This window comes from Camellia sinensis, chromosome 11 (assembly GCF_055761805.1).
Source record: "Camellia sinensis isolate YWXY chromosome 11, ASM5576180v1, whole genome shotgun sequence".
NCBI lineage: Eukaryota > Viridiplantae > Streptophyta > Magnoliopsida > Ericales > Theaceae > Camellia > Camellia sinensis.
The window spans coordinates 171,892,819-171,917,790 of record NC_138971.1 but is presented as its reverse complement, the minus strand read 5'-3'; the positions used below and the strand labels follow the sequence as shown (position 1 = coordinate 171,917,790).

General features: G+C 38.4%; 4 protein-coding genes and 1 non-coding gene across 5 annotated transcripts; 3 read left to right on the top strand and 2 right to left on the bottom strand.

Moving 5' to 3' along the window:
• Positions 1-7,077: 7,077 nt before the first annotated feature.
• On the bottom strand, positions 7,078-12,972 carry LOC145803013 (uncharacterized). Its single transcript, XM_082896146.1, has 3 exons — positions 12,719-12,972; positions 11,216-11,421; positions 7,078-7,930 (listed from the first exon to the last, which is right to left on the bottom strand). Exons 2-3 carry the CDS (start codon positions 11,307-11,309, stop codon positions 7,503-7,505), a joined length of 522 nt encoding a protein of 173 aa, XP_082752272.1. The 5' UTR covers positions 11,310-11,421; positions 12,719-12,972; the 3' UTR covers positions 7,078-7,502.
• TRNAL-CAA (transfer RNA leucine (anticodon CAA)) lies at positions 9,403-9,486 on the top strand. Its single transcript has one exon. It is a non-coding gene; the product is annotated as a tRNA-Leu (tRNA).
• A 5,998-nt stretch (positions 12,973-18,970) lies between the features above and the next one.
• Positions 18,971-20,254, top strand: LOC145802872 (uncharacterized). Its single transcript, XM_082895673.1, has one exon. It carries the CDS (start codon positions 18,971-18,973, stop codon positions 20,252-20,254), a length of 1,284 nt encoding a protein of 427 aa, XP_082751799.1.
• An 823-nt stretch (positions 20,255-21,077) lies between these two features.
• Positions 21,078-21,470, top strand: LOC145802871 (uncharacterized). Its single transcript, XM_082895672.1, has one exon. The coding sequence runs from the start codon at positions 21,078-21,080 to the stop codon at positions 21,468-21,470; it is 393 nt and encodes a 130-aa protein (XP_082751798.1).
• Positions 21,471-23,337: 1,867 nt separating this feature from the next.
• LOC145802870 (uncharacterized) lies at positions 23,338-24,690 on the bottom strand. Its single transcript, XM_082895671.1, has one exon. It carries the CDS (start codon positions 24,688-24,690, stop codon positions 23,338-23,340), a length of 1,353 nt encoding a protein of 450 aa, XP_082751797.1.
• Positions 24,691-24,972: the final 282 nt, after the last annotated feature.

The window sequence follows — 24,972 nt, the reverse complement described above, 5'->3', positions numbered from 1 at the left end:
GTGACGTTTAAAAAAATGTCATTAAAAAAACGTCGCCTAAACCCATTTTTCCTATGGTAAAGCTTACTTGTCTGCCTCACCTAGTTTACTCTGTCACGCCCCAAAATTTGGACAATTAAATATTAAATTAGGACTAAACCCCAATCAATATTCCATCATCCAAATCCTAGGGGTGAAACAAAAATCTAAACATTCTAGTCTCAATAAGGTAATTAACAAAACACCAATCATACCATGCACCATAATTTCATAAACTATCTAATATATCCAACGTTACAGTAACAATAAATACTTCAAAACAACTTAAATAATGTAAGGTTACAACCCAAGCCAAATTTTCCAAAATACTAAGGTCATTAAAAAAAAAATAATTACATAAATTAGTATCAACCCTAAGCTCAAGAAAAATAAAAGAAGTCCAAACGACAGGTCCTACGATCACGGTTATTTCTTGTCACCACCAAAGCCCCTACTAATCCTGCAAAGGAAGCTCAGCTGCGCTCCAACAGAACGCACCCGAGTTGCCAAGAGACAAAACGGGTCAGTATACAGGTATACTGGTATGAGTACAAGAATTGACACCCACGTGTCCACCAGACACAAACAAAAAGTACATTATTTCTTATCACAGGACAAGACAAGTAGTTCCAACCGCACCGAGACGAATGGGTAGTTTCTCGAGACACGGTGGCATTTAGTTTCTTGTCCGTACACAACGAAATATAAATTTATTATAAAATACACAAAATAGAAATAGAAATATGGTGGGTCAGCCCTGCATAAAAAGTTAGTAAGACCCACCATCCTGCAAAACAAATAAAGTTAGTATAATTTAATCATAAGTAACTTATTGAAACAAATATAAAATTACACCGTTTCATACTTAAATAATTCGAATTGATCAAAATTCAAAGAACGAAAGTTGTACAGAATCAAATTTCCTAAAAGACAACGTGAACGAATTTAACAGAAACTGAACAGGTTAAGAGAAAGGCTTGATCTAAAAATCTAGACGGAATTCAATCGAAAAATATGAAGCTGAAAACGAACAAAAACTGCCATAAGATGATTTTTTTCCGAAAAAGTTCAATACATGAAAAGTGTGAAGAATAATGTTTTACTTTAGTTTACGCGAAACCAATAAAAATGAACTCGTTTCATGGGTTAAAACAGCCTATAAAACCTGCATTACCAAAGTGAATCAAACCGACAATAACCAAGGTCATCCGATTATAAGTTCTAATCGATCTTTTTTAATAAAAAGCTACAACACAAGAGTTGTCCAAAATCACGTATACATGCTTCTGTTCAAATTTCATAATTTATCAAGATCGTTTACTATTTTTTTTATCATGTACATAACAGTACCATACACATTATTCTAATAAATTCATAATTAAATTCTTTGTTCCTTAACTCCACCACTTCGGCTCTCCCCTTCCGGCCTACACATATATCCCATGTGCCTCCCGTATACCTAACACCGCTCCGAAGCCAAACTTGCACGGGGATATCGTCCCGATTTTGACTCACACTCCTCGGATGGTTAGCATATACGTACGCGCGCAAATCAAAGCACTCGTCTACTCATGAGAACGAGGCAACAATATAAATAACATCTCATCAACATCATGAGACAAATATAACAATACTGGGCATAAGGCATTAAACAACTCTCATAATCCTCACTTTTTTTTATACACTCTTTCTCCCCATCACTCAAATAAAACAACAATTCATGGAGTCATGGGGGAGTATAAGGAATTTATCTATATGTTCTTAATTAATATCAATTTCATATAACCAAGAGTGTAATTACAATCATAAAATAAATTCATATAAAAATCCTAAACATGGCATACACAACTAATCAATCTAATTAAAATCAATTCATCATCTACATGCAAATACAAAATCAATCCAACATCAAATAAAAATAAATAAGTAAATAAAAACAATGAATCAATCCATCCTCTAACCAATATCTATGGATTCTAAATTTATTTTAATTTTATATAATCATGAGTATGATTACAATTATGAAATCAATCCATATAAAAATCATAAATCTTGCATATACAACTAATCAAAATAATTAAAATCAATCAATCATCTAAAAACCCTAAACTTTACCTACACAACTAATCAAAGTAATTAAAATCAATCAATTATCTAAGAACCCTAAACTTTACATACACCACTAGTCAAAATAATTAAAATCAATCTATCATCTTTGTGTGAATACAAAATCAAACTAATATCAAATAAATAAATAAATAAAAAGAATTAAATATAAATCCAGGGAAGTGGATTTTGTACTCACAATTATTTTTGAAGATTAAAGAATCACTCAAAGAATTAATAAAGTAACCCAAAATAAAACCCTAAACCTTGCATACCCAACTAATGCAATTAATTAAAATCAATCAATCAATCATCCAAAAACTCTAAACCTTACATACACGTCTAATCAAAATAATTAAAAATTAGTCAATCATTTAAAAATTCTAAACCTTACATATCCAACTAATTAAAATAATTACAATCAATTAATTATCTAAAATCTTAGACCTTATATATACATCTAATCAACATAATTAAAATTAATCAATCATCTAAAAATCCTAAACCTTACATATACATCTAACCAACATAATTAAAATTAATCAATCATCTAAAAATCCTAAACCTTATATACTCAATTAATTAACATTATTACAATCAATTAATCATCTAAAACCTTAAACCTTACATATACATCTAATCAACATAATTAAAATTAATCAATCACCTTAAAAAAAAAAACCCAAACCGTACATACCCAACTAATTAAAACTATTACAATCAATTAATCATCTAAAAATCCTAAACCTTACATATGCGTCTAATCAACATAATTAAAATTAATCAATCATCTAAAATAATCCCAAACCTTACATACCCAACTAATTAAAATTATTACAATCTATTAATCATCTAAAAATCCTAAACCTTACATATACGTCTAATCAACATAATTAAAATTAATCAATCGACTAAAACAATCCCAAACCTTTCATACCCAACTAATTAAAATTATTACAATCTATTAATCATCTAAAAATCCTAAATCTTACATATACGTCTAATCAACATAATTAAAATTAATCAATCGTCTAAAAAAAATCCCAAACCTTTCATACCCAACTAATTAAAATTATTACAATCTATTAATCATCTAAAAATCCTAAATCTTACATATACGTCTAATCAACATAATTAAAATTAATCAATCGTCTAAAAAAAATCCCAAACCTTTCATACCCAACTAATTAAAATTATTACAATCTATTAATCATCTAAAAATCCTAAATCTTACATATACGTCTAATCAACATAATTAAAATTAATCAATCGTCTAAAAAAAATCCCAAACCTTTCATACCCAACTAATTAAAATTATTACAATCTATTAATCATGTAAAAATCCTAAATCTTACATATATGTCAAATCAACGTAATTAAAATTAATCAATCGTCTAAAAAATCCCAAACCTTTCATACCCAACTAATTAAAATTATTACAAACAACTAATCATCTAAAAATCTTAAACCTTACATATACGTCTAATAAACATACTTAAAATTAATCAATCATCTAAAAATCCTAAACTTTACATATATATCTAATCAAAGTAATTAAAATTAATCAATCATCTAAAAACCCTAAAGTTTACCCACACAACTAATCAAAGTAATTAAAATCAATCACTTATCTAAGAACCCTAAACTTTACATATACTACTAGTCAAAATACTTAAAATCAATCTATCATCTATAAACCCTAAATCTTATATCCACAACTAATCAAAATAATTAAAATTAATCTATCATCTTTATATAAAACAAAATCAAACTAACATCAAACAAATAAAAATAAATAATTAAATAAAACAGCGAATTAAACATAAATCAAGGAAAGTGGGTTTTGTACTCACAATATTATTTTGAAGGTCAATAAAATATTTGGAGAACTAAAGGAGCCACTAAAACAAAACCCTAATCTTTTTTTTTCTCCTTTTCCCCTCTCCCCCCACCGTTCTGCTCTTTCTCACGCCATACAGAGCACTCTCTTTGTCGATTAAACACTTTTTTCCTTGATTTCTCTCTCTCTCTCTCTCCCTCGCCGTACAGCTGCTTCTCACGTTCTTTTCCTCTTAAGATTATGACCTAATCACTTACAATATAACAAATGGCTATTATATTATAAAACATAAATACAATGTAAATATAACATAAATAAATATGATATATATTTTATTTTATTAAATAACTACAACATATGTAAATATGTTTTATAAAATCAATATATGTAACACCCTCTTTTTTTTATAAACAATATAATTAATTACCTATAATTAAATAACACATTAAATTAATTACACAACACATTAAATTAATTAAATACCGCATTAAATTCTCATGTGACCACAAAATTAATAAAATCAAAAATAAAATAAGATAATAATAATCATAATAATAAATAAATGACTTAAGAAAATTAGGGCCGCTACATGCTCCCTGGAAATAATTAAGCAAATACCTCAGCATTGTCATTGACTACTTGCATAGCAACTCTAGCCAATCTTTTCAACTTCTTTGTTGAGCCTTGATCCATGTTGTCTGATGAAGTAGAAAGCATTTGTGCACTCACAGGAGTTGCAACCTGCATGACAGTCGCCAAAGTAAGACTTTATGGTTGTAGAGCAAACTGCTGCTTCAAGTTAATCATCCTAGCCCAAAAAATTCATAAATCATCACACTTCTAAGCAACGAGAATGTTGTGCAGATTTCACCTCTAAAGATCTTATGGACAGATTAATGGCATATTAGGAATATTGTAGGCATGGAGTAAAAAATTTCTGCAACAGAACAGGCTACTTTAAAGGATGAATCTGACTGGAGGAATTGTTTCCCATATCAGCAAGAGGAAGAGGGATGCAATGTGGTGATGTAAGTGTCATCGCACTAATAGTTTGAAAAGTACAAAAATTTCAACAATCGTACGGAACTAAGTCGCACCAATCATAGTTGTTGATGAATTTTGAATAGTATACGTTTCTTGCTTCTCTAAAGTAAAGAAAGTACTCTGGAACTATTTCGTGTTTACAATTCACTCGGATTTAAAAGAACCCACAAACAGAAGTTTGTAAGTGGGGAACTGAAGTTCTAAAGAAAAAGCATGACTTACAATATGAACTGTAGGATGAGCATAAACAACTCCAGGAGAATAGATGGCAGAGGCACCCCATAAGGTGGCATCACATGTTGTAGTAGTTATATGTCAAATAGAGAATGAGTTCAACAAATATTGCATTTGTAACACAGCTCCAAGCTAGACATATAGAAATGCCATGTGCAAAAGATGACTATAGAAACTCAGATAACTCCAGAGTACCTATGGCGGTGCCCACACATGAGGATGAGGAACATGACAAGCCATGACTGCAGAGTTCAAATATGATGGTGGTATGGGTACTCCAGGCCCATAATATGCCTGAAAGTGAATCAAATTGTTAAATTGCTAGTGAATTAAGAAAATTGGCAAAAACAAAATTTTTTGAACCTAAGGTCCAACTAAAGTAGTTGCCATGCAATGCAAGAAAGGAAGATGCTCCATAAAGGGAATAACCTGAGTAGTTGCCCAGCCGGGATAGAGATGAATGTTTGTCTGGTCTTGCCAATGCCAATGCCAATGCGTGGTCCAATTTCAGATCTTGAACTCCAAGAGCTAATCCGCCAAAGAAACAACGCAACAGACCTCTCTCTCTCATAGCACACATGCATGTATGTATGTTGGATTAAATTGTACATAAATAGTAGTACTCTTTGCTTATTGCAATCATAATTCATAAACTATTTGTACATGTATTTAACAAAAAGGAGAAAAATCATTCATTTGTTGTTGATAAAGACATATAATCCCACAACAAAAACATATCAGGAACACATAACCTGTTTAGGTGGAGATGCTTTTTCTGATTTTGGACATGCTTTATCAGATTTTGGAGATATCATGTCTTCATTTCTTCCCATGGAATATAAAAGTAGATGGCAAAAGGGGAAATAAAACTATAAAAAAAAAAAAAATCTGTAGTGAAGATGATGAAGAAGAAGAAAGAATACAGCAAAAAATACATCAACCTAGCTTTGGTGACAGCTTCCTAATCAGGTCAGACAATTTTCTTTCCCTTTTTCTTTTGGTTCTTTTCTAATCAATCACTAAACATGCCAAAAATGAAATTGTTCACATTTGCTCATGTAGTGTCCAAGAGCACCAAAAATGTAAGAAGGCGAGAAATATGACTACAAACAAATTCTTAGACTTGTGGGAGGTTTTTGGAATTAAAGCTAAAAGTATAAATTCCTAACATAAAGATGATACAACCTGACTTAAAAATGGAAGAAGAGCAAATGGATGGAGAAGGCTGAAAACATAACAGAGAGTGATGCCACTTGTGCTGAGATTGTTTGGGAAATGAAGTTGAAATGCAAATGTCAAAACTTTCCACATTGATACCCCTAACTTAGAGAGAGAGAGAGAGAGTTACTAGTGAAATAAATGAAATTGAAATGGAAATGTACTAGTGAAGGAAATGAAAGTTGAAATGGAAATGTCAATAAAATTAAGATTGCATCCACTTGTTCAGGGAAAAAAATGTCTATACACTTTTGTGAGTACATATGAAACCAAAATCACCTCCTCTTGTTATTCTTCTTTTCTTTTCAATTATTTTTTCCTTTTTATGTTTTTATATTTTCCATGTGTTGGTTATAAACATAAATCACCTTCCAACATAGGCAAATTCTCAAAATCTTTTACAATGCAAATAGCAATCATCAAAAATTACCATATTGTGCAAATTTAACAAGAAATCACCATAAGATATAAGTTGAACGAAAAAGTGAAAAAGAAAAGAAAAAAGATATAACATACTGCAAACTGTAATTTGTAAAAAGTAACATAACGGAATATATATATATATATATATCTTATAAACATAAGAATGGAGGCCTGATCTAGTAGTATATCAGCAGCTATCCTTCATAAGCAAAGTGGTGCACTATGTGTTGTGATGCAATGTATTAATTTTAGTAGCTAGGTGAACTATTTATCGCAATTATTACCGAAGGTAACCAGTGAACGGAATCAACAAACCGCTTGCCTCTTTTTAGGCATACCTCATTAAATCAAACACTGTAAATCCTTGATTCTTGGTCAAAGAGGAGCCATTAACGGATTGCCCCTTACGCAATTGCTGCCTATAAAGAGCACAAACAACATTCATGCATAGTTTGGGATCGTTCTGAAATGCTGAAATCATGTCAATTTCAAATAACCATGTTTAATTATCATCATTCCTACTTCGGAGCTTTTTAATCGTACTTTCAATGTCAGAAGAACTATCTGCATTGTCAGAACCATCACCCCCATCTGTAATCAACTCTTGAGTTTCTTTTGTTTAAAGTTTACTAATTGGAGTCATGTCATCATCATCATCATCATCATCATCATCATCATCGTCATCATCATTCTTACTCACATCAATATTAGTGCATGGACCTCTTTTTCTTTTGGTACTTGAGTCCAGGAGGCGATTCTCTGTGCAACTTCTCCCATTTTCATCACCAGTCTGATGAAAATGTGCACTTCCTATTTCTTTATCACTCAGAATAAATCCTGAAGCAACAACATTGGGCACGCTAGTTGTTCCATCCCTTGTGGGCATCTCATCATCACTATCATCCAAGTCAATGAAAACTCCAAATCCAGTTCTCCTGCCACATGCCACAGAAGTATTCTTCATTTTGTTGGAGCTCCCTCTTTCAAGCACCAACTGATTTTGGATGGGCTTTTTGTTGTTGCAAGCCATGATGACAGAATGTGTACCTGCAACAGACACAGACAGATCTTTATCAAAAACAGTTTCCGGTTGGCACTATTAACTTAAAAAAATAAAATAAAATAAAAAATTGCAACGCATTCATAGGAAATATACTGAAATATGGTTAATGCCAAAACTGAGTCACTAAATAGATGGTTCTTTGAACCACACCTCCAATGTTATATTTTTGGCCTTTTCAAGTAACTTAATTAGTGCCAGATCCCAATTGTAATACAAGGCGAACTCTGGTTGCCCACAAGTATCTCAAAAATAATTCAAAAAAAAGAGAGATAATTTCTAACTAATTTAAAATAAAAATAAAAAAATCATAAAGGAACAGTCAAATCATTGGCATAAGTGGAACCTAATAGGAGATAAGTATACAAGTAGATCACCTTAAGCCACACCACCAAATTATTACACTTACATAAAAAAACATGAGTTCACGAGTCACAAGTTAATATGCAACCACTAAATCTAGTAATGCAACTACAAGCCTCTCCTTGGAAACAAAATGATTCAGCAAAAGACTTTGGCTAATTTCAACAATGCTCCCTTTCAATATTACAGAAATTAGCAAGCATAACACAAGAACATTATTCGCCCCCCCCCCCCCCGGCAAAAAAAAAAAAAAAAACACAAGAACATTAGCCCATATAAGCATGAATCACAAAAGCAAAAACCGCACAATGAAGATCCCCATATAAGCCAAGCCATGTCACAATGAAGGGAGAGGTGGAAGACTATTAACCCAATTCTGATTCTTTCTTTTTTGTTGTTTAGATTTTTGTCATTTATACATAAATATTTCTCAGTCCTCGCTTTTGAACATTAGACAATTAATAACATCTGCAGCTATATACTATGGATCACATTTGTCTTGAAAAAAATGGACAACAAGTATGATTTCGATAATAGACCGTCTATTTTATTTAAGACAAATATGATACAATCCTAATTTCTTACATGGATGATCTACTAGGCAAGCATTAAAAGATGAACGGTCTAAATTAAGTTCCACAAATCCTACCTTATCTGACTCCACTATCAATGCAAATCAACAATTTTATTTTAATTTATTTTCAACACAATAACACAATAGGATGACTACAACGAAATTTTCATCTTCCATTACCTCCAAAAAATGTTAGCTACTCAACTTACTTTGCAATTTAAGAAATGTTGATCATGAATTTCATCTCCAACACACACACACATACAAACACACTCATATGAAATGTTGATCATGAATTTCATATGATTGAATTCTAAGTACATGCTAAAAGACAGATTTTACAGTTGTTTATAATAAAAAATTAGTGGGATTAACAATTTCCCATTTATTTGATCAATTTTTTTTTTCCTTCAAAAAGATTTTACTATTCGTGAGCTCCATGCATTTTTTTATAGCTTTTTATTTATGAGCACTGAATTAATTAAGTTACTTAACTATTAACTTAAAAAAATTATCAAAAAGGTCAGGATGGCCGAGTGGTCTAAGGCGCCAGACTCAAGTTCTGGTCTTCGTGAGAAGGCGTGGGTTCAAATCCCACTTCTGACATTTAATTTTTTTTTCCGCATTTATTTATTTATTTAACTTTTTCTGCAGCATTTTTTTTTTAACTTTTAAAATTTTATTTTACTTACTTTTTTTTTACCTTTTTTTTTAATTTTTTAATTTTACTTTATTTCTTTTATTTTAGCTGCAGAGATTAGTTTTAATTTTTGCTGCAGATTATTAACCTTGGTAGCTATGGTTTTTAGATAGTATATTTTTCACTCTTATGCTCCATTTATTTTAGTAGAAAATATTTTATGTGCAATTTTTTTTTGCGTGGGTTCAAATCCCACTTCTGACATTTAATTTTTTTTCCGCATTTATTTATTTATTTAACTTTTTCCGCAGCATTTTTTTTTAACTTTTAAAATTTTATTTTACTTACTTTTTTTTTACCTTTTTTTTTAATTTTTTTATTTTACTTTATTTCTTTTATTTTAGCTGCAGAGATTAGTTTTAATTTTTGCTGCAGATTATTAACCTTGGTAGCTATGGTTTTTAGATAGTATATTTTTCACTCTTATGCTCCATTTATTTTAGTAGAAAATATTTTATGTGCAATTTTTTTTTTCTATAAAATGTTTTCCTATATTTTGTTGCGTCTTTGAAGCAACTATATTAATGATTGTAGTAGTGGTGGTGTCAGTGATAGTATGATAACAGTGATAAGACTTTAATTCGAAAAACGTTTTTCACCCTTTGATAGTAGAAAATATTTTTAGCACAAATATGTTTATTTTCCGTTGACTATGGAAAACATTTTCATTGATTTTTTATTTTTATTATACCAACCCTAAAAAATGCGAAAAACATTAGTCGAAAATATTTTTGTTGACGCTAACCTTCAATATTTCCTACAGACTCAACCCATTGAGAAAAAAAAAATCTTGCTAGCTCAATTATGAAATTTGTGTTCACTTCAGAAGTTCATCATACTGGCAAAGACTAGCATGAAAGATAAAGTTTATTGCACTAATATAATGACGATCAACAGATAATAAATAAATTTGATCAGCCTCCAATCTTAAAATTGGTTGATTTGGCAACACAACGAAAGCAAATATTATGCTAGAAACTTGTGATAGACAGAAGAGAGATGTACCTTTTAATTTTCCTTTTGGAAAATTTCCAAGGCAATAGACACCAAAGATAACAATAACCTTTATTACTTGAAATACAGACCACAATATTACACAAGATTCACTAAACATAAGAATTTTCATTTTCACCAAAGTTAAACATTCACCAAAATAGTTTTTTTTTTTTAAACAAAAAGAAAAAAAAAACGTCATACTCATCGAGAAAAATACAATAGACAGTATTATAATGACAATACCAGTATGCAAGATCTCCTTCGTTATAATTACTTGTACAAAAAACTTGTTTTGAAAACAAGTGAAAACATTTTTTCTTTGTATCAAAAATTTTTAAAATTTTTTGAATTAATTCTACTTTTTTTAAAATAAAAACAATATACAAAACAAATTTTCTTTTCTAGTTCCCCAAAAAAGAAAAGGAAAATAGAAATGGGAAACGGAAGCATTACCAAATGATGCCTTAGAGAATCTAGGGTAAAAAGTTTTGCATTATGGCATATGAAGAATTCAAACATTTTATCCACTTATACACTTGGCATGAATAGACACATATCCATGAAATTGGTAATAGAAAAAGATGACCAAGTAACTTAAATTTCATGAGTTGAAGATGTTTTAACCAAAGAAAAACTTACCATAAGCATTCCCAATAAGTGATATCTTATGTAGACCAGCCATGACAGCCACACTGAGAATCATGAGGATCCAGTTCATTTCTGGGACGTACATTTGACCATCAATCCATCTTGCCTTGTGTAGAACCTTGATGCGGGGAAAACAGCCCAATGAATGGCATTGTTTGACAATTGAGAATGTGACAGAGATGGCCAAAATATGGGATCTACCAAAAGGCAAGAACATTCTTTCAAAAATACAAACAATTGCTTTCTTTGTAAATTATGATGAAGTGGACCGCTAATGCAAATCTATATTAGTGGTGGCAAATTTTCCAAACGAAGAATTTATCCAAAAAAAAAATCCAAAGAATGAAGCTTGCAGCAAAATGGGCCCATATTCCTGCCCAAATTCCAGGTGAATCATGTAAAGATCAAATTCATATCTTTCCTATAAGAAAATTGGAACTCAGGAAATTTAAACTTCCATTCAACTCGATCAGGTTTAGGCTTAGAGAAGTTCTCACTTTGGAGAACCCGAAAGCAGAGTCCTCAATGGAAGGGTAAGGAACCTAAAAGAAGTAACGACCCATATAATCACCCAAGCCATGACCAGTTGAGAACTGCTAATCAGGCTATTGATAGGCCCTAACCATGTGACTTTACTGTTATTTCTATTATTTAGTGTTGAATTTACAAGATTATGGGTTTTTATCTCAAGTCTTACAGGAGTCGTATCAAACTTTTATGACTTGAAGTTGATGATGAACTTTTGATTATTTCAATTATTCATGTTTTAAAGCATAACAAGGACAGGACAAAAAATTTATGGAGTGCAGCTTATTTAGCAGTGGAGTATCAAACTCAAGACAATATTTTACTCCTATTTACTGGTAATAAGCATTGGGGCAAATCATACTAGTGGTCCTTGTAATTTGTCTCGTGTTAATTTTGTCCTGTAGTTCTAATTGAATTAATTTTGCCCTTTAATTTAGTCCAATTGATAACATCTATTAAAAATTAAACAAAATTCAAGGGCAAAATTATCCATTCCAAAGGAAAAGAACCGTTTCACATTGGACATCAACCTCTCAATCTAGAGGGTATCAATTGGACTAAAATGATACAATGTGAAAAATTTAAGGGTAAAATTGATTCAATTAGAACTACAAGGTCTAAATTGACACAAAAGACAAACTACAATGATCGTAAGTGTAATTTGTCCTAAATATTGGCAAGTTGGAATGAAGAATAACTGCTTAGTTCATGATCAACTGGTATGTGCGTTAAGTGCAAAACTAAGGGTTACCCTCTTAAGGGAAATGCAAACTGATCTACAAACAAAAATGAACCAATAAGAATAATAGATTACAATCAATTTTTAGTTGGCTTTGCCTCAAACATCTTCTATGCCCGATGCTGACCTTATTAGACGACTGAGATCATATATGATAGCATCCTTTATGGAAAACTACTATTTTAATGTGAAAAATGAATATAGGTCATAGTCAAGTAATAGTTTACCCGGAATTGAAGAACAGAAGCTTGAAGATGTTGCATAAAAATTCTTTGAAAGGAATGCAGCCTGGCCCATGTATTGAAGAACTAGACAGGTAAACAACACAAGAAAACGAACCCTGCAATCGCAATGAATATTTTTAGGATTTGACTTAATTGGTAAATATATGAGAAGAAGCACAATTATCAGACCAACCAAAATTTCTTATTGAAGCTACAAAAAAGCCGAGTGACGGAAATCAGTTCGAGTTGTATGGTAAAATTTAAGCATAAGTTTCAGTCATAATTATTAGAAGTTCACTCAACTATGGATCATAAAGAAAAGGAACCCACACATAAAACCTCTATTTTATTGGGACAAGTAAATGAAATTGCGTTAGAGAAAGTGCCAAGGGGGAACCAACCTTGTACAGAAGAGGGAAAAAAAAAAAAAAACTACATCTCGCCGATAACGAATTGATACATCATCAATGTCAAGCTATCAATTGATACATCTAGATTTTGGATCTCAAATATTGGCCAATATTGACATTTAAAATCCAAAGAGTGTCAGATCATGTTGAAATATGATAATGAATTTCCTAGGTGGCTGATATAGTAGGAAGGATAAAAAAAACAATGGCAGCTGTGACATCTATAATACTACTCTGGGCCTCTGGCATCCCAGAGTTCGAAAAAGCTACTGTCAGGCTGCAACTGCAAAATCCAACACCTTAGTCAGACCATGTCACAGAACTCTACAAGGTGTTTTCAGTCGAAGTTACCATCATTGTTGAAAACATCTATTAACGCAAACCAATCATAGAACCGAGCACAACCCTCTCACATGAGTTGGGGCCCATATTTTTTGTGGGTCTAGGGGGTCCCACATCCATGTGATAGGGTTGCGTCTAGTTTTGTGATTGGTTTTTGTGCAAGTGAAAGAACTGATCATTGTTTATAGTTTCTATATAATGACTTAAACATGGATTAATCAAGAATAAAAGTCCAATGCAGTAACCAATAGCTATGCATACTCTGATCGATGCAGCTGTGAAGTGGCCAAGGTTTGCAAACATAGCTCCGATTCCTGCAGACAAGAAGAAAAAGCTACAACAATCTGATTATTGTAGAGCTGAATGAACAAAACATCATTGGACTACAAACATGAAACTTACCTGTGATACAAAGAAGAATTCCTCCTAGAGAAAGCTGTGGGTACTTGTATCAAGCTCAATATGTGGTAAGCCCTACAGGTGCCACATCACCAAAACCCCACCCACGTGGTAGACCAATAAGGCACCACGTCGGGCATGTCATATGTTTGCTACATGGCGAGCCCTACGGGCGTCATGTGCCAAGGCAGCCAAGATTATATGCTTAGCCTAAGCGGGAGCATACATATAAGCCCAAATATATCTAGATATGAAGAGCCCTGCAACAGGCAGCACAATGGCCCCAGAGCCCATGGTCCTTCATACCTCGCTCCAAGGCCAAACAACAATACTATCAGCTCCCGGCTCACTTGGACTTGGATTGATAAACAATGGCTCTCCTAAACATTGAGATAGGCCTGTGGCCCAACCTCCTACTTGGTCGCTCAGAAGCGAGCCCCTCTCTTAAACATCGAGATAAGCCTGCGGCCCATTCTCCTACTTGGTCGCTTGGAGGCAAGCCCCTGGCTCTCTTAAACACTAAGGTGGGCCCTGGCCCATTTATCTACTTGGATGCCTAGGTTGGGAGCAGGACCCAGGCACTACTGCTCGGGATCATCAGAGGATACTGGACTAGCGGCTGAGGTCATGGGATCATCGAGATGTTTGTCTTCTTGCTAAGACAACTCCATCTCGACCAGGCTTGGAGAAGAGGCAACAATGACCTTATGTTCATGTCATCCGATGCATATACGAAACGTTACTTTCTGTCTGCCATGAAACGTTGCTCTCCGCCTGCCATCAAGCCACAGACGGCAGAAGGGCTTATATCACTTCTGGCAGAGTTGAGGAGAACAAGCCACCTGTCCAACAATTTGCTTAGGCTCCAATACTCCTGCGGCCTATATAACGTATCGTATATGCAGCGAGACACAACAACAACAATACAACCAAGTTTCATACTTAAACACCCTCTCTCACTTTACATTAATATTCAAGGTCTATCACTGCCAGCCTCTCCCTCTCCAAGCTTGCCTTGACCTCCTCCACTCCACCTCCGGTGATCTCAGGCCATTGAAGTGCCCGCCATCTTCCCGGACTACCTCTAACCACACCTCTCACCCACATTATACTCTGCTGGGGAAGAGTGGTGCTCGCTTCACATGGCACCCAAAAAGAACACTGGAACTGGAGTAGCGACATCCCAAGGTGGCGGTAGGGAGACCTTAGCGGAGACCTCGGAACACAACTCCGGCGGTTCTCCAGAAGAACAATCCTCCCAACCGGTTATAGCAAATCAGCTACGTGTATTGACTGAGAGCGTCACCTCCCTTCAACAGAACCAACAACTCTTAATGGACGCCCTGCTAGCCTTACAAAGGGCACCTACGCTCCCATTATCATCTAACCCTCCTACATCATCTCAAAATGGCGCTCCGCCATTAGCCCAGAATGGCTCAGAAGCCAACCTCGCTACGCAAAACGACTTGCGAACCCAAGCGGAAGGACAAACAACCCCCTCACTCCCTCCATTAGCTCCCACCCAGACACCCCCACCACAAGTTGGGTCCATTAGTGGGGCTCCCACTGCAGTGGCTTCGACTGGCTCTCTAGCTCTTCCAGCAAATCAGAACTTTTCCCAGCCATTAACATTGGAGGTCGTAAAAGAGCACATAAATAGCCTACTTCAGATAAACAAAGGTCACATTCCTGCCTCCCCAAAATTGGACCTCCGTCCCCCTTACCCTATTCACATCGCAAGTCTTCCATATCCGGTGGGATATACAGTACCCAAATTTGTCCGTTTCGACGGACGAAAAGGGAATGCCAGAGAGCATGTTTCGCGCTTTCTTGACGCCCTTGGAGCTCACCGAGAAGACCTAAACCTTCGCACGAGGGAATTCTCCAAACCCCTCACAGATCGAGCATTCTCGTGGTATGCCAACCTTGCTACTGGCTCTATTTCTTCATGGAAGACTTGGTAAAAAAGTTTTACATCAAGTTCTTCTACGTTGAAGAAAGGTTAACCACCCTTTATCTTATGAGGGAAACACAATGACTTGGAGAGGACATTCTCGTTTACGTCCGCCGTTTCAGAGAAAAAACAGTAGATATACAAGACCTGATGGAAGAACACCAGCTGGTGTCATTATGCATTGAAGGGATGCTCACGACTTATAAACTCCAGTTGGTCAACCACTACTTCCTTGACTTTTCCGCTTTATGTGTTGCGGCCCGAAACATAAGTGAAACAGTAAGATCAGGGGCACGAATGACAGCACCACAACCCCACTCATGGCGACCAACGGCACCTCAACCTTCCTCATGGAGGCCTAATCGACGCAACCACGCCGTATATGCAGCCAAAGGATCCTCTGGAGGAAAAGGAGACCCGCAGGCAAAAAAGAGAAAGTTTAATCAAATTCCCCCGCCATTACCTATCTCAGTGAACGAGGCACAAGCACTCCTCAACGCCTGGGTAGAAGATGGAAAAGTTCACCTCCCCGAGCCAAGGCAACCTATCACCAAAAAGGATCAAGCGCGGGCCGACTATTGCATATACCATCGTTCCATTAAACATCCTACTACGGAATGTTGGGCACTCAGATCCCTAGTTCGAAAAATGATGTCTGACGATGTTTTGGAGCTACCCCGCCAAACAGAAGATGTCTTGAAAGATCCTCTCCCGCGCCACAAGGATAATGGCAAGATGGTCATGATGCTTTCGCATTATGATAAGACAGAAGAGCCAATGGTGTGCGAGCTCTCTGAACTCCCAGCTTCCACTTGCCCAGACTTTGAGACTAGGCGTGTGATAGCGCTTAAGAAATCGACAAAGTTCAAGTGGTTCTTCGACCAATTCGGCCTGTCTAAAGCAACACCCTTTGAAGCCACCAAGGCCTTTTTAAGACTTGTGGAGCAGAATGGTGAAACGTGCATGAGTGTAAGCGGGTCAATAAGGAAAATATTTCGGGATAACTCCTTGGCGATAACCTTTACCGAGGCCAACAAGCAAGTACTATTTCCACATAATCGTCCCCTCTACATCCCAGTATTCATCAATGGGATGGAGTTTCAAAGAGGATTCATAGATGGAGGAGCTTCACTTAACGTAATGCCTTATTCTACTTTCCAAGCAGCCGGGATCCCACCAAAGCACTTAGTCAGACAACCCATCTCCATCACCGGTTTTGGAAGCCAAAAAATTAAAACCATAGGTCATGTCCAGTTAGACTTAGCAGTAGGACCAATTCGTTCCACTACTAAGTTCCATGTTATAGAAGCAGAAACGACCTATCAGGCTCTCTTAGGGAGAACTTGGCTTCATAGATATGCTGCGAACCCCTCCACATACCATCAATGTGTCAAAGCAGTTTACAACAATGAGGTAATAGCCATAGCTGGCTCTGAAAAGCCTTTTCGAGAAGATGAAGCTCACATGGCAGATGTGGTATTTTACAATCATGTCGATGAAGATGAACCTCCCCTGCCACTTTGAGGAACTCCTATACCCAACTGGGATGACCTCTCTGAAGGAGATTCATCACCACCTCGCAGAAAGACATTCACCAAATCAGAGCCTTCAAGAAAGCTCACTAAAGTCACCAGGTTTCAAACAAAAGATGGCAAAGTGGTATACCGTTTGTGACGGTGCGAGGGGTTGGCGAACGTTACCTATGCCGACTCCTAGCTGGACGACATAGCAATCACCCATCGTGAACTAAGTGGAGAAGATCACTGTTGCTACACCTTGTCTGCGTTGGCCCAACGTCCGCCAATGGCAAAGAACAAAAAAAGTAGAGACAAGAAGAGTAGAAGGAGAAAAAAAGTCGTGGCTTTTCCAGCAACAGATAAACCCTTTGACAGATCCTATTGTCCTGCGATAACTCATTTGGATGGAGCCGAAGGCTCAAAAGTTAAACCCCTCGCCAAGGCAACCGTTTCATCTTCTAACCAAGTCCCCGCCAACTCAGTTGCAATCTTAAAGCAAGATAGGTTGCAAGATGTTCGACCTGCTCCAGAGTGTTTACAGGACGGCCCTCGGCCCCAAAATCAAGAACTGGAAGAAATCAACATGGCCCCTGAAGAGGAACCCAGGCGTCCTATCTTCATTTGCAAAGATCTTCCAGCAGAACAAAGGGGGCCCCTCATCGAGTTGATCAAGAAGTATTCGGACGTTTTCGCATAGACATATGAAGAAATGCCAGGATTAGACAAAGATGTTACCATGCACCGTTTGAACGTCATTCCCCTGGCTCACCTAGTCAAGCAAGGGGTCAGATTTTATAAGCCCAAGGTGGAGCTCAACATCAAGGACGAAGTGGTGAAGCTGCTTGGAGCAGGGTTTATCAAACCCATCCAACATCCCACCTGGCTTTCTAGTATCGTCCCAGTTATCAAAAAGAATGGTCAAATTCGAGTGTGCGTCGATTTCAGAGATCTAAACAAATCTTGCCCCAAAGATGAGTTCCCACTCCCAAACATAGATACCTTGATCGATTCAGTGGCGGGACACCATATGTTCTCGTTCATGGATGGTTTCAGCAGTTACAACCAGATTAAGATGGCTCCAGAGGATGCCCCAAAGACAGCATTTCGCACTCCTATAGGTAACCTTTTCTATACTGTAATGCCTTTTGGGTTAAAAAACATGGGAGCAACATACCAGAGAGCTATGACAGCTATTTTTCACGATATGTTGCACAAGTCCTTGGAATGTCACATTGATGATTTGGTAGTAAAATCCAAAGAGGAGACTAGTCACCTCAAAGACCTCCAAAGAATATTTGAACGTTGTAAGAAATACAGACTCAGAATGAACCCACTTAAATGCGCATTCGGAGTCACTGCCGGCAAGTTCCTTGGCTGTATCGTTCATCGCCATGGGATAGACCCCGACCCAGCAAAGGTCGCCGCCATCAAAAATATGCCACGACCAACCAATCTAGATGAGTTGAGAACCTTTCTTGGCCGGGCGTCTTACTTGAGACGGTTTATCCCAGCTATGGCCGAAATAACACAACCCTTCAATTCTTTACTAAAGAAGGATGTCAGGTTCATTTGGAATAAGTAACACCAACAAGCATTTGAAGGAGTGAAGTCAGCTTTAATATCCCCTCTCTCCATGACTCATCCTCAGCCGGCAAGGCCCTTACTCCTCTACATCACTTCCACATCGAAATCAGTCGGAGCTCTGCTCGCCCAGGAAATTGACGGATTTGAACGTCCCGTGTACTACATAAGCAGAGTCATCCAAGGGGCTGAGATCCGATATTCCCGCATTGAACGACACTGCCTCGCCCTAGTGTTTGCCGCCAAAAAGCTCCGCCATTACCTTCTTTCTTACCACATCCATCTCATGAGCAGAAGCGATCCTATCCAATTTCTCCTCACTAGACCAGCGCTCTCTGGCAGGCCAGCCCGTTGGCTCCTATCTTTAGCGGAATATGACATCACTTGCAAAGCTCCCAAGGCCATCAAGAGTCAAGCGCTCGCTGACCTCTTGGCTCACTTTCTCAGTAGAAAACATGAGCCGCCCTCAGATGAATTGCCAGGAGATGAGTTCCAAGCGGCTGAAGTAAACACCGAAGGAGAATGGAGTTTGAGTTTCGATGGATCGTCCACCTCTAAAGGGGGAGGAGCTGGAATAGTCCTTGTTTCCCCAAATCAAACTGAAGTCAATTTGGCATATAAACTGGATTTTAAATGCTCTAACAACGAGACGGAATACGAAGCCTTGATATTGGGGCTTATGGCAGCACTCCACCTAGGAGTAAGTCTCCTATGTATCAAAGGCGAATCTAATCTGATGGTTAAGCAGACCAATGGAGACTATGCTATCAAAGAACCCCCTTTGGCTTCATACAGAACCATCGTCCAAAGGTTGACAGACAAATTCGACACGGTAAGGATAGAACACGCTCCTCGCTCTAACAATCGACACCCGGACGCCTTGGCCTCTAAGGTGGAATTCTCAGAAGAATCAACCAAGATAGAAGTCCTGAAACGCTCCATGCCATGTTCAGTAACAACTATCTTCCCTGAAAAAGAACCCGCCGATTGGAGAGCCCCAATCATCGATGAGCTCCGTGCCCCCTCAGGTAAACTACCTTTGAGTGAGACTAAACACTTCACAATTTATCAAGGAGTCCTCTACTATAGAGGGCCTGGTGGTTTATTGGCACGATGCATTGACCTTATCGAAGCCAAGTCCAAATTAGAAGGGGTGCATAACCGCTCATATGGGACAGGAGATATAAGCCTCTACAGGAGGCTACAACGACAAGGATATTATTGGCCTACCATGGCCAAAGAAGCGAATGACCTTCAAGGAAAGTGCACCAAATGTCAAGAATTCCCTCCGAAGGCTGAATGCAACTTCACAGAAATCACCTCCGACTGGCGTTAGGTATACATAGATTATCTCAAAGAAGAATCATTGCCACCAGAACGCTAGGCAGCCGCAACAATCAAAAAGCGAGCTCCGAAATTCTTTTTGCAAGGAGAGCAACTTTTCAGGCATGGCTTCGATGGAAAGCCATTACGTTGCTTGTCAGGAGCTGAAATCCATAAAGTTTTGGAACTTACTCATGGATCAGAGCACCAAGGTGGAGCAAAACTATTTCAACATCTTCTACATTTAGGGTATTATTGGCCTACCATGGAGGCAGATGCCAAAATGTACGCCAAACGCTGCAAGCCTTGCCAACTCCATGGAAATCTCATTCATGCACCCGCCACTGATTTACATAGTTCGAGCCCACCATGGCCTTTCCACACGTGGACTATGGACCTCATTGGCCCCATCTCTCCGCCATCAAGGGGACACATATGGATTGTAACGGCTATAGAGACCTATACTAAATGGGTAGAAGCCATCCCTCTAAAAAAAGGCAACAGGAGCTGCTGTCTCCAACTTCATCCGAGAATTCATCATATGTCGTTTCGGCATACCTAGAGTAATTCTTTCAGACAATGGGACCCCTTTTGTCAACCGCCAAGTCGGACAACTCCTTGTCTCCTATGACATCACGCACCATAAATTAACTCCTTACTATCCCCAAGGGAATGGGCAAGCAGAAGCGACCAACAAAACACTCTTTAGAATCCTTTCACTGACTCTTAAGGATTATCAAAGGGATTTGGCGCACATACTCCCAATGGCACTCTGGGCTTACAGAACATCCAAAAGACGGCCGACTCAAATGACCCCATTCTCATTGGTATACGGCATGGAAGCAATTCTTCCAGTGGAAATTGCCATACCCTCAGCTCACATGGCCCTCCGAAGTGAAATTACTCCAGACTCCAGATCCTATGAATTGGAGATCCTTGATGAAAGAAGGGACAAGGCCCTGGCTAACCTCAAAGTTTACCAAAGTCGCATAGCTCGAGCCTATGATACCTTGGTGCGCCCCAGACAATTCCAAGAAGGTGACTTGGTACTTCGTGCTGCACCTCATGTCATGAGAGGAACCTCTACCCACAAGTTCACTCCTAAGTGGCAAGGACCTTACGTAGTAAGAGAGGCCAACGAGAATGGTTATTATAGAATTTCTGAACCAAACTTGCAAGCTCTCTTGAGCCCTATCAATGCCAAATGGCTAACGGCCTATTTCCCTTAGGATAAGAGTGAAAAATCACCCCTGAGAAATTTACTCTTACTGATGTAATGGCAATGTAAAACATCAGCTCATGCTTATGTTAAATAAAAAATCATTTGCTATCTCTATTCTCATTACGTTTTGTGTAACTATTAATAAATCATCAATCAAAAAAAAAAAAAAGATTGAGAGAGAAAACAAAAATATATACAGTACTTGGGGTTTTAGCTCAACCAGTACAAGAAATTCTTCAACTTGTCTAACTTGGACCTATCTGGCTATCTAAGTCAAAAGCCTCATCTTCCACACTAATAAGCTGAACCTCTACCACGGCTCTCCTCTCTCTCAAACTCGATATCGCCAAGTCCACATCCGCCAATGCCTTGGTCGCCCACTCTAACTCCACCACAGCCTTCTCCCTAGAAGACGCCGATTCCATCAAAGCCCTGTCCATTTCCGCTAGCTCAAACTTGAGATGGCGATTCTTTACCTGCACCTCCATACGAGACAAACTCTCTCTCAGCCAGCTCACCTCAAACTCATGCTGCTGAAACTCAGCCACAGCAGCCTGAAATGACTGAAACGTATCAATAGAAGTCTCCGGAGCAAGACCATGAAACCCACTGAGCATATCACAGAACGCCTCTAACAAATAGCGTCGTACGAACATAGCCTCCAAACGCAAGAAAGTGCTGGGTCTATGATAAAAAATAAAGCTCAGTCTAGGTAAACATTCATCTCGCACGCTAGCAAACAGCACCTTGGGATCAAGGACTTGCTCCTTGCCATCAGCCCCTGCCAAGGATACGTAACCACCATCAAGACAGGTCATGGTAAACTCGCCATCCAAGAAAGGTAAACTCGCCTGACCGTTGGGAGCAATAGTATCATCATGGACATAACTACCACTCTTACCAAGTGGCAGACTAGTAGCAACTCCCAACGAAGCAGGCAAAGTACCAGGCTGAACATCCACCAAATGAAGGCTAGTCTGAGCACCAACTGAAGCCACAACTGAAGCCACAACTGAAGGCACACTAAGACGAGCATCAACTGATGAAAAACCACTACTCCCACTAAATAAAGATATGGTAGGGACTCCACCAGGAGGCAGGCGAGACTGAACATCAGACAAAGGCAACTGACCAGTCGGGTCATCAACATCGGACTCCCCAAGCCTAACTGACTGTGCCACCGGATGCCCTAACTGCAATAGAGGAGGTGCAAAAGTCACTCTACTCTCACCACATGGCGCAACAACCTCAGATCTCATCCTATCAAGAGGAAAATCTGCCCGCTCGAATGTAACTTTAACAACATCATCATCTCTCGCATTCAAATTGGCCTCTGAGCTATCCCCATCGTCACCCTCACTTTCGGAATCACTAAAACCTTTAGCATTACTTTGTTTCCGCAACCGCCGACGCGGAAGCAAATCATCAGCAGAATTCTCCTCCTCAGAAGGCATGCCGCCACCCTAAGTGCCACAGAAACATCATGATGGATAGCTGACTTTGTACCTGAAGAAACGAAGCGCCCAACTTAGAAGCACATAAAGGAAACACAACAAGAAAGAAAATAAAAAAAAAAAAAAGAAGCAAACCTTCATTCTCTGGGAAGGCTCCTTCCTAGGCTAGCTTGGGCGTCGTTTGGATGTACCAACTTCCTCTCGAAAACCGTCTATACCAACCACCCTCGCCTGAGTCAACACATCAGAGAGTAACTCTAAGCGTGCAAATCGAGACAACTCGCCTCTAGCCAATTCAGTCCGACCTTTCACGCGCGGTTGACACAGTTCGTTATCCGATGGAATGCATATAAACTCTAAGTCCCCAATATCACCCCCGAGAAACTCTTGAAAGGCGGCAAAAGTCTCCCTCCAATAATGTCACCAACCAACTGTTACCCCACTTACACGATCAGCCCTCGTCCGAATAAACTTGCCATACTTCTGGAGTCTCGGAAGATGAGTATGATAGAAAAACTGCTCAAAAGTATCAGCCACAGGAAGAACTACACTAGGACTAGGGACCCCCTGATCAAATCCAAATTGGCGAGCCACTCTCGCCGGATTATAGGATGTAGAACCATAAGCTCCTCCTATAAAATAAGGCAAGGAACACGACAAGGAGCTACAAGCCGTCATTGCCTCGGCATTACTCAGTCGACCATCAAAAGCCACCTCAGAATCTCTCGAGTCATACATCCGAAACGGAACCACCCCGATGACAGGAGAAATGTACGGACGAGCTATAAACTCACTCTCATCATCAAAAATATCCATCAGCGACCCCCGAATGCGTGTCCCGTACCACCTTGTAGCTCGACGCTCTCGCCCCTCTCCAGGCTCAAAATCTGTTGGCCTAGGAGCAAGCCTGGGAAACCGTTCATACAGGAACATCTGCAGGAAGGAAGTCGATACAAAACTAATAACATCATACCGACCCTTCGACTTCTCTGCTCCAACCTGATACATATCAAGCCGTCTGTATAGAGTCCCCAAAAACAGTGGCCTAAGTGCAACCGAAAGACCACTCGCAAGATAAGCAGCAATATCAAACACAGACGGGTCTACTCTATCCTTGGGTGCTCCCTCCAAGATATACCAACTCAACCAATACGCAAGGAAAGCAGCAAGGTAGGTGGAACTATGCTTATACTTTTCATATCCAGGCCCATTTACCCCATTTTCTTCTATCTCAGCTCCTTCTGCCGGAGATGGATTCAAATCTCGATACCAATATCGCAGCCATCTCCCAAAGGTATTCTTACAATGCTCCCGACGCTGCGGCCCAAGATACACTCCTCCTTTATCGTAGCCGCTCAATAAGAATCCTGCCTCTGAAATTAAGTCTTTCAAAATCGATACAATCTTTAGATGACTAGGAACAGATGTATTAGCAAGTGGATCTACAACACCAAGTATAGGCAAACGAATCAATGCGCAGACATCCTCCAATGTAGGTGTCAATTGCCCCCACCGAGTAACAAAGGTGTGAGAACTAGAACTCCAACGGGAAAAAGCCACACTCAACCATGATGGCTCGCTTCTCACATTCAACCCCACACTTGCCACTATAGCACCATACACACCTGCATTCTTTAAAACCTCTTTAGAAGAAGGATTAGTCAGCACTTCCTCAGCCCAAGTATCAAAACCCCCACCATTCTTGGTAAAAGCATAGCTATCATGAGTTGGGAATGCATATGGGTAGAGGTCACGCTCTATGTGTAACCGCATAATAGATTCTGGAGCTATCATCCCCTCTGCTCCTTCTTCTGCCTCGAGTACCCCCAACAAAACTTAAGATGGATTAACAGTCCTCTTATCCTCCAATTGTTGCCAGAATCTGTCCCCTACTCCAAAATAAGGAGCACGAAACCAGTGCTCGACAGAAGGCACCTCAGCAGCATCTTCTCCACTTGCTTTGCTTGGCAACTTTTTGGCCACTTTCTTCGATGAACGTACAACGACTTTCTGCTTCATTCTGAGCAAACAATTTCTACCTGCATCACCCCAAAT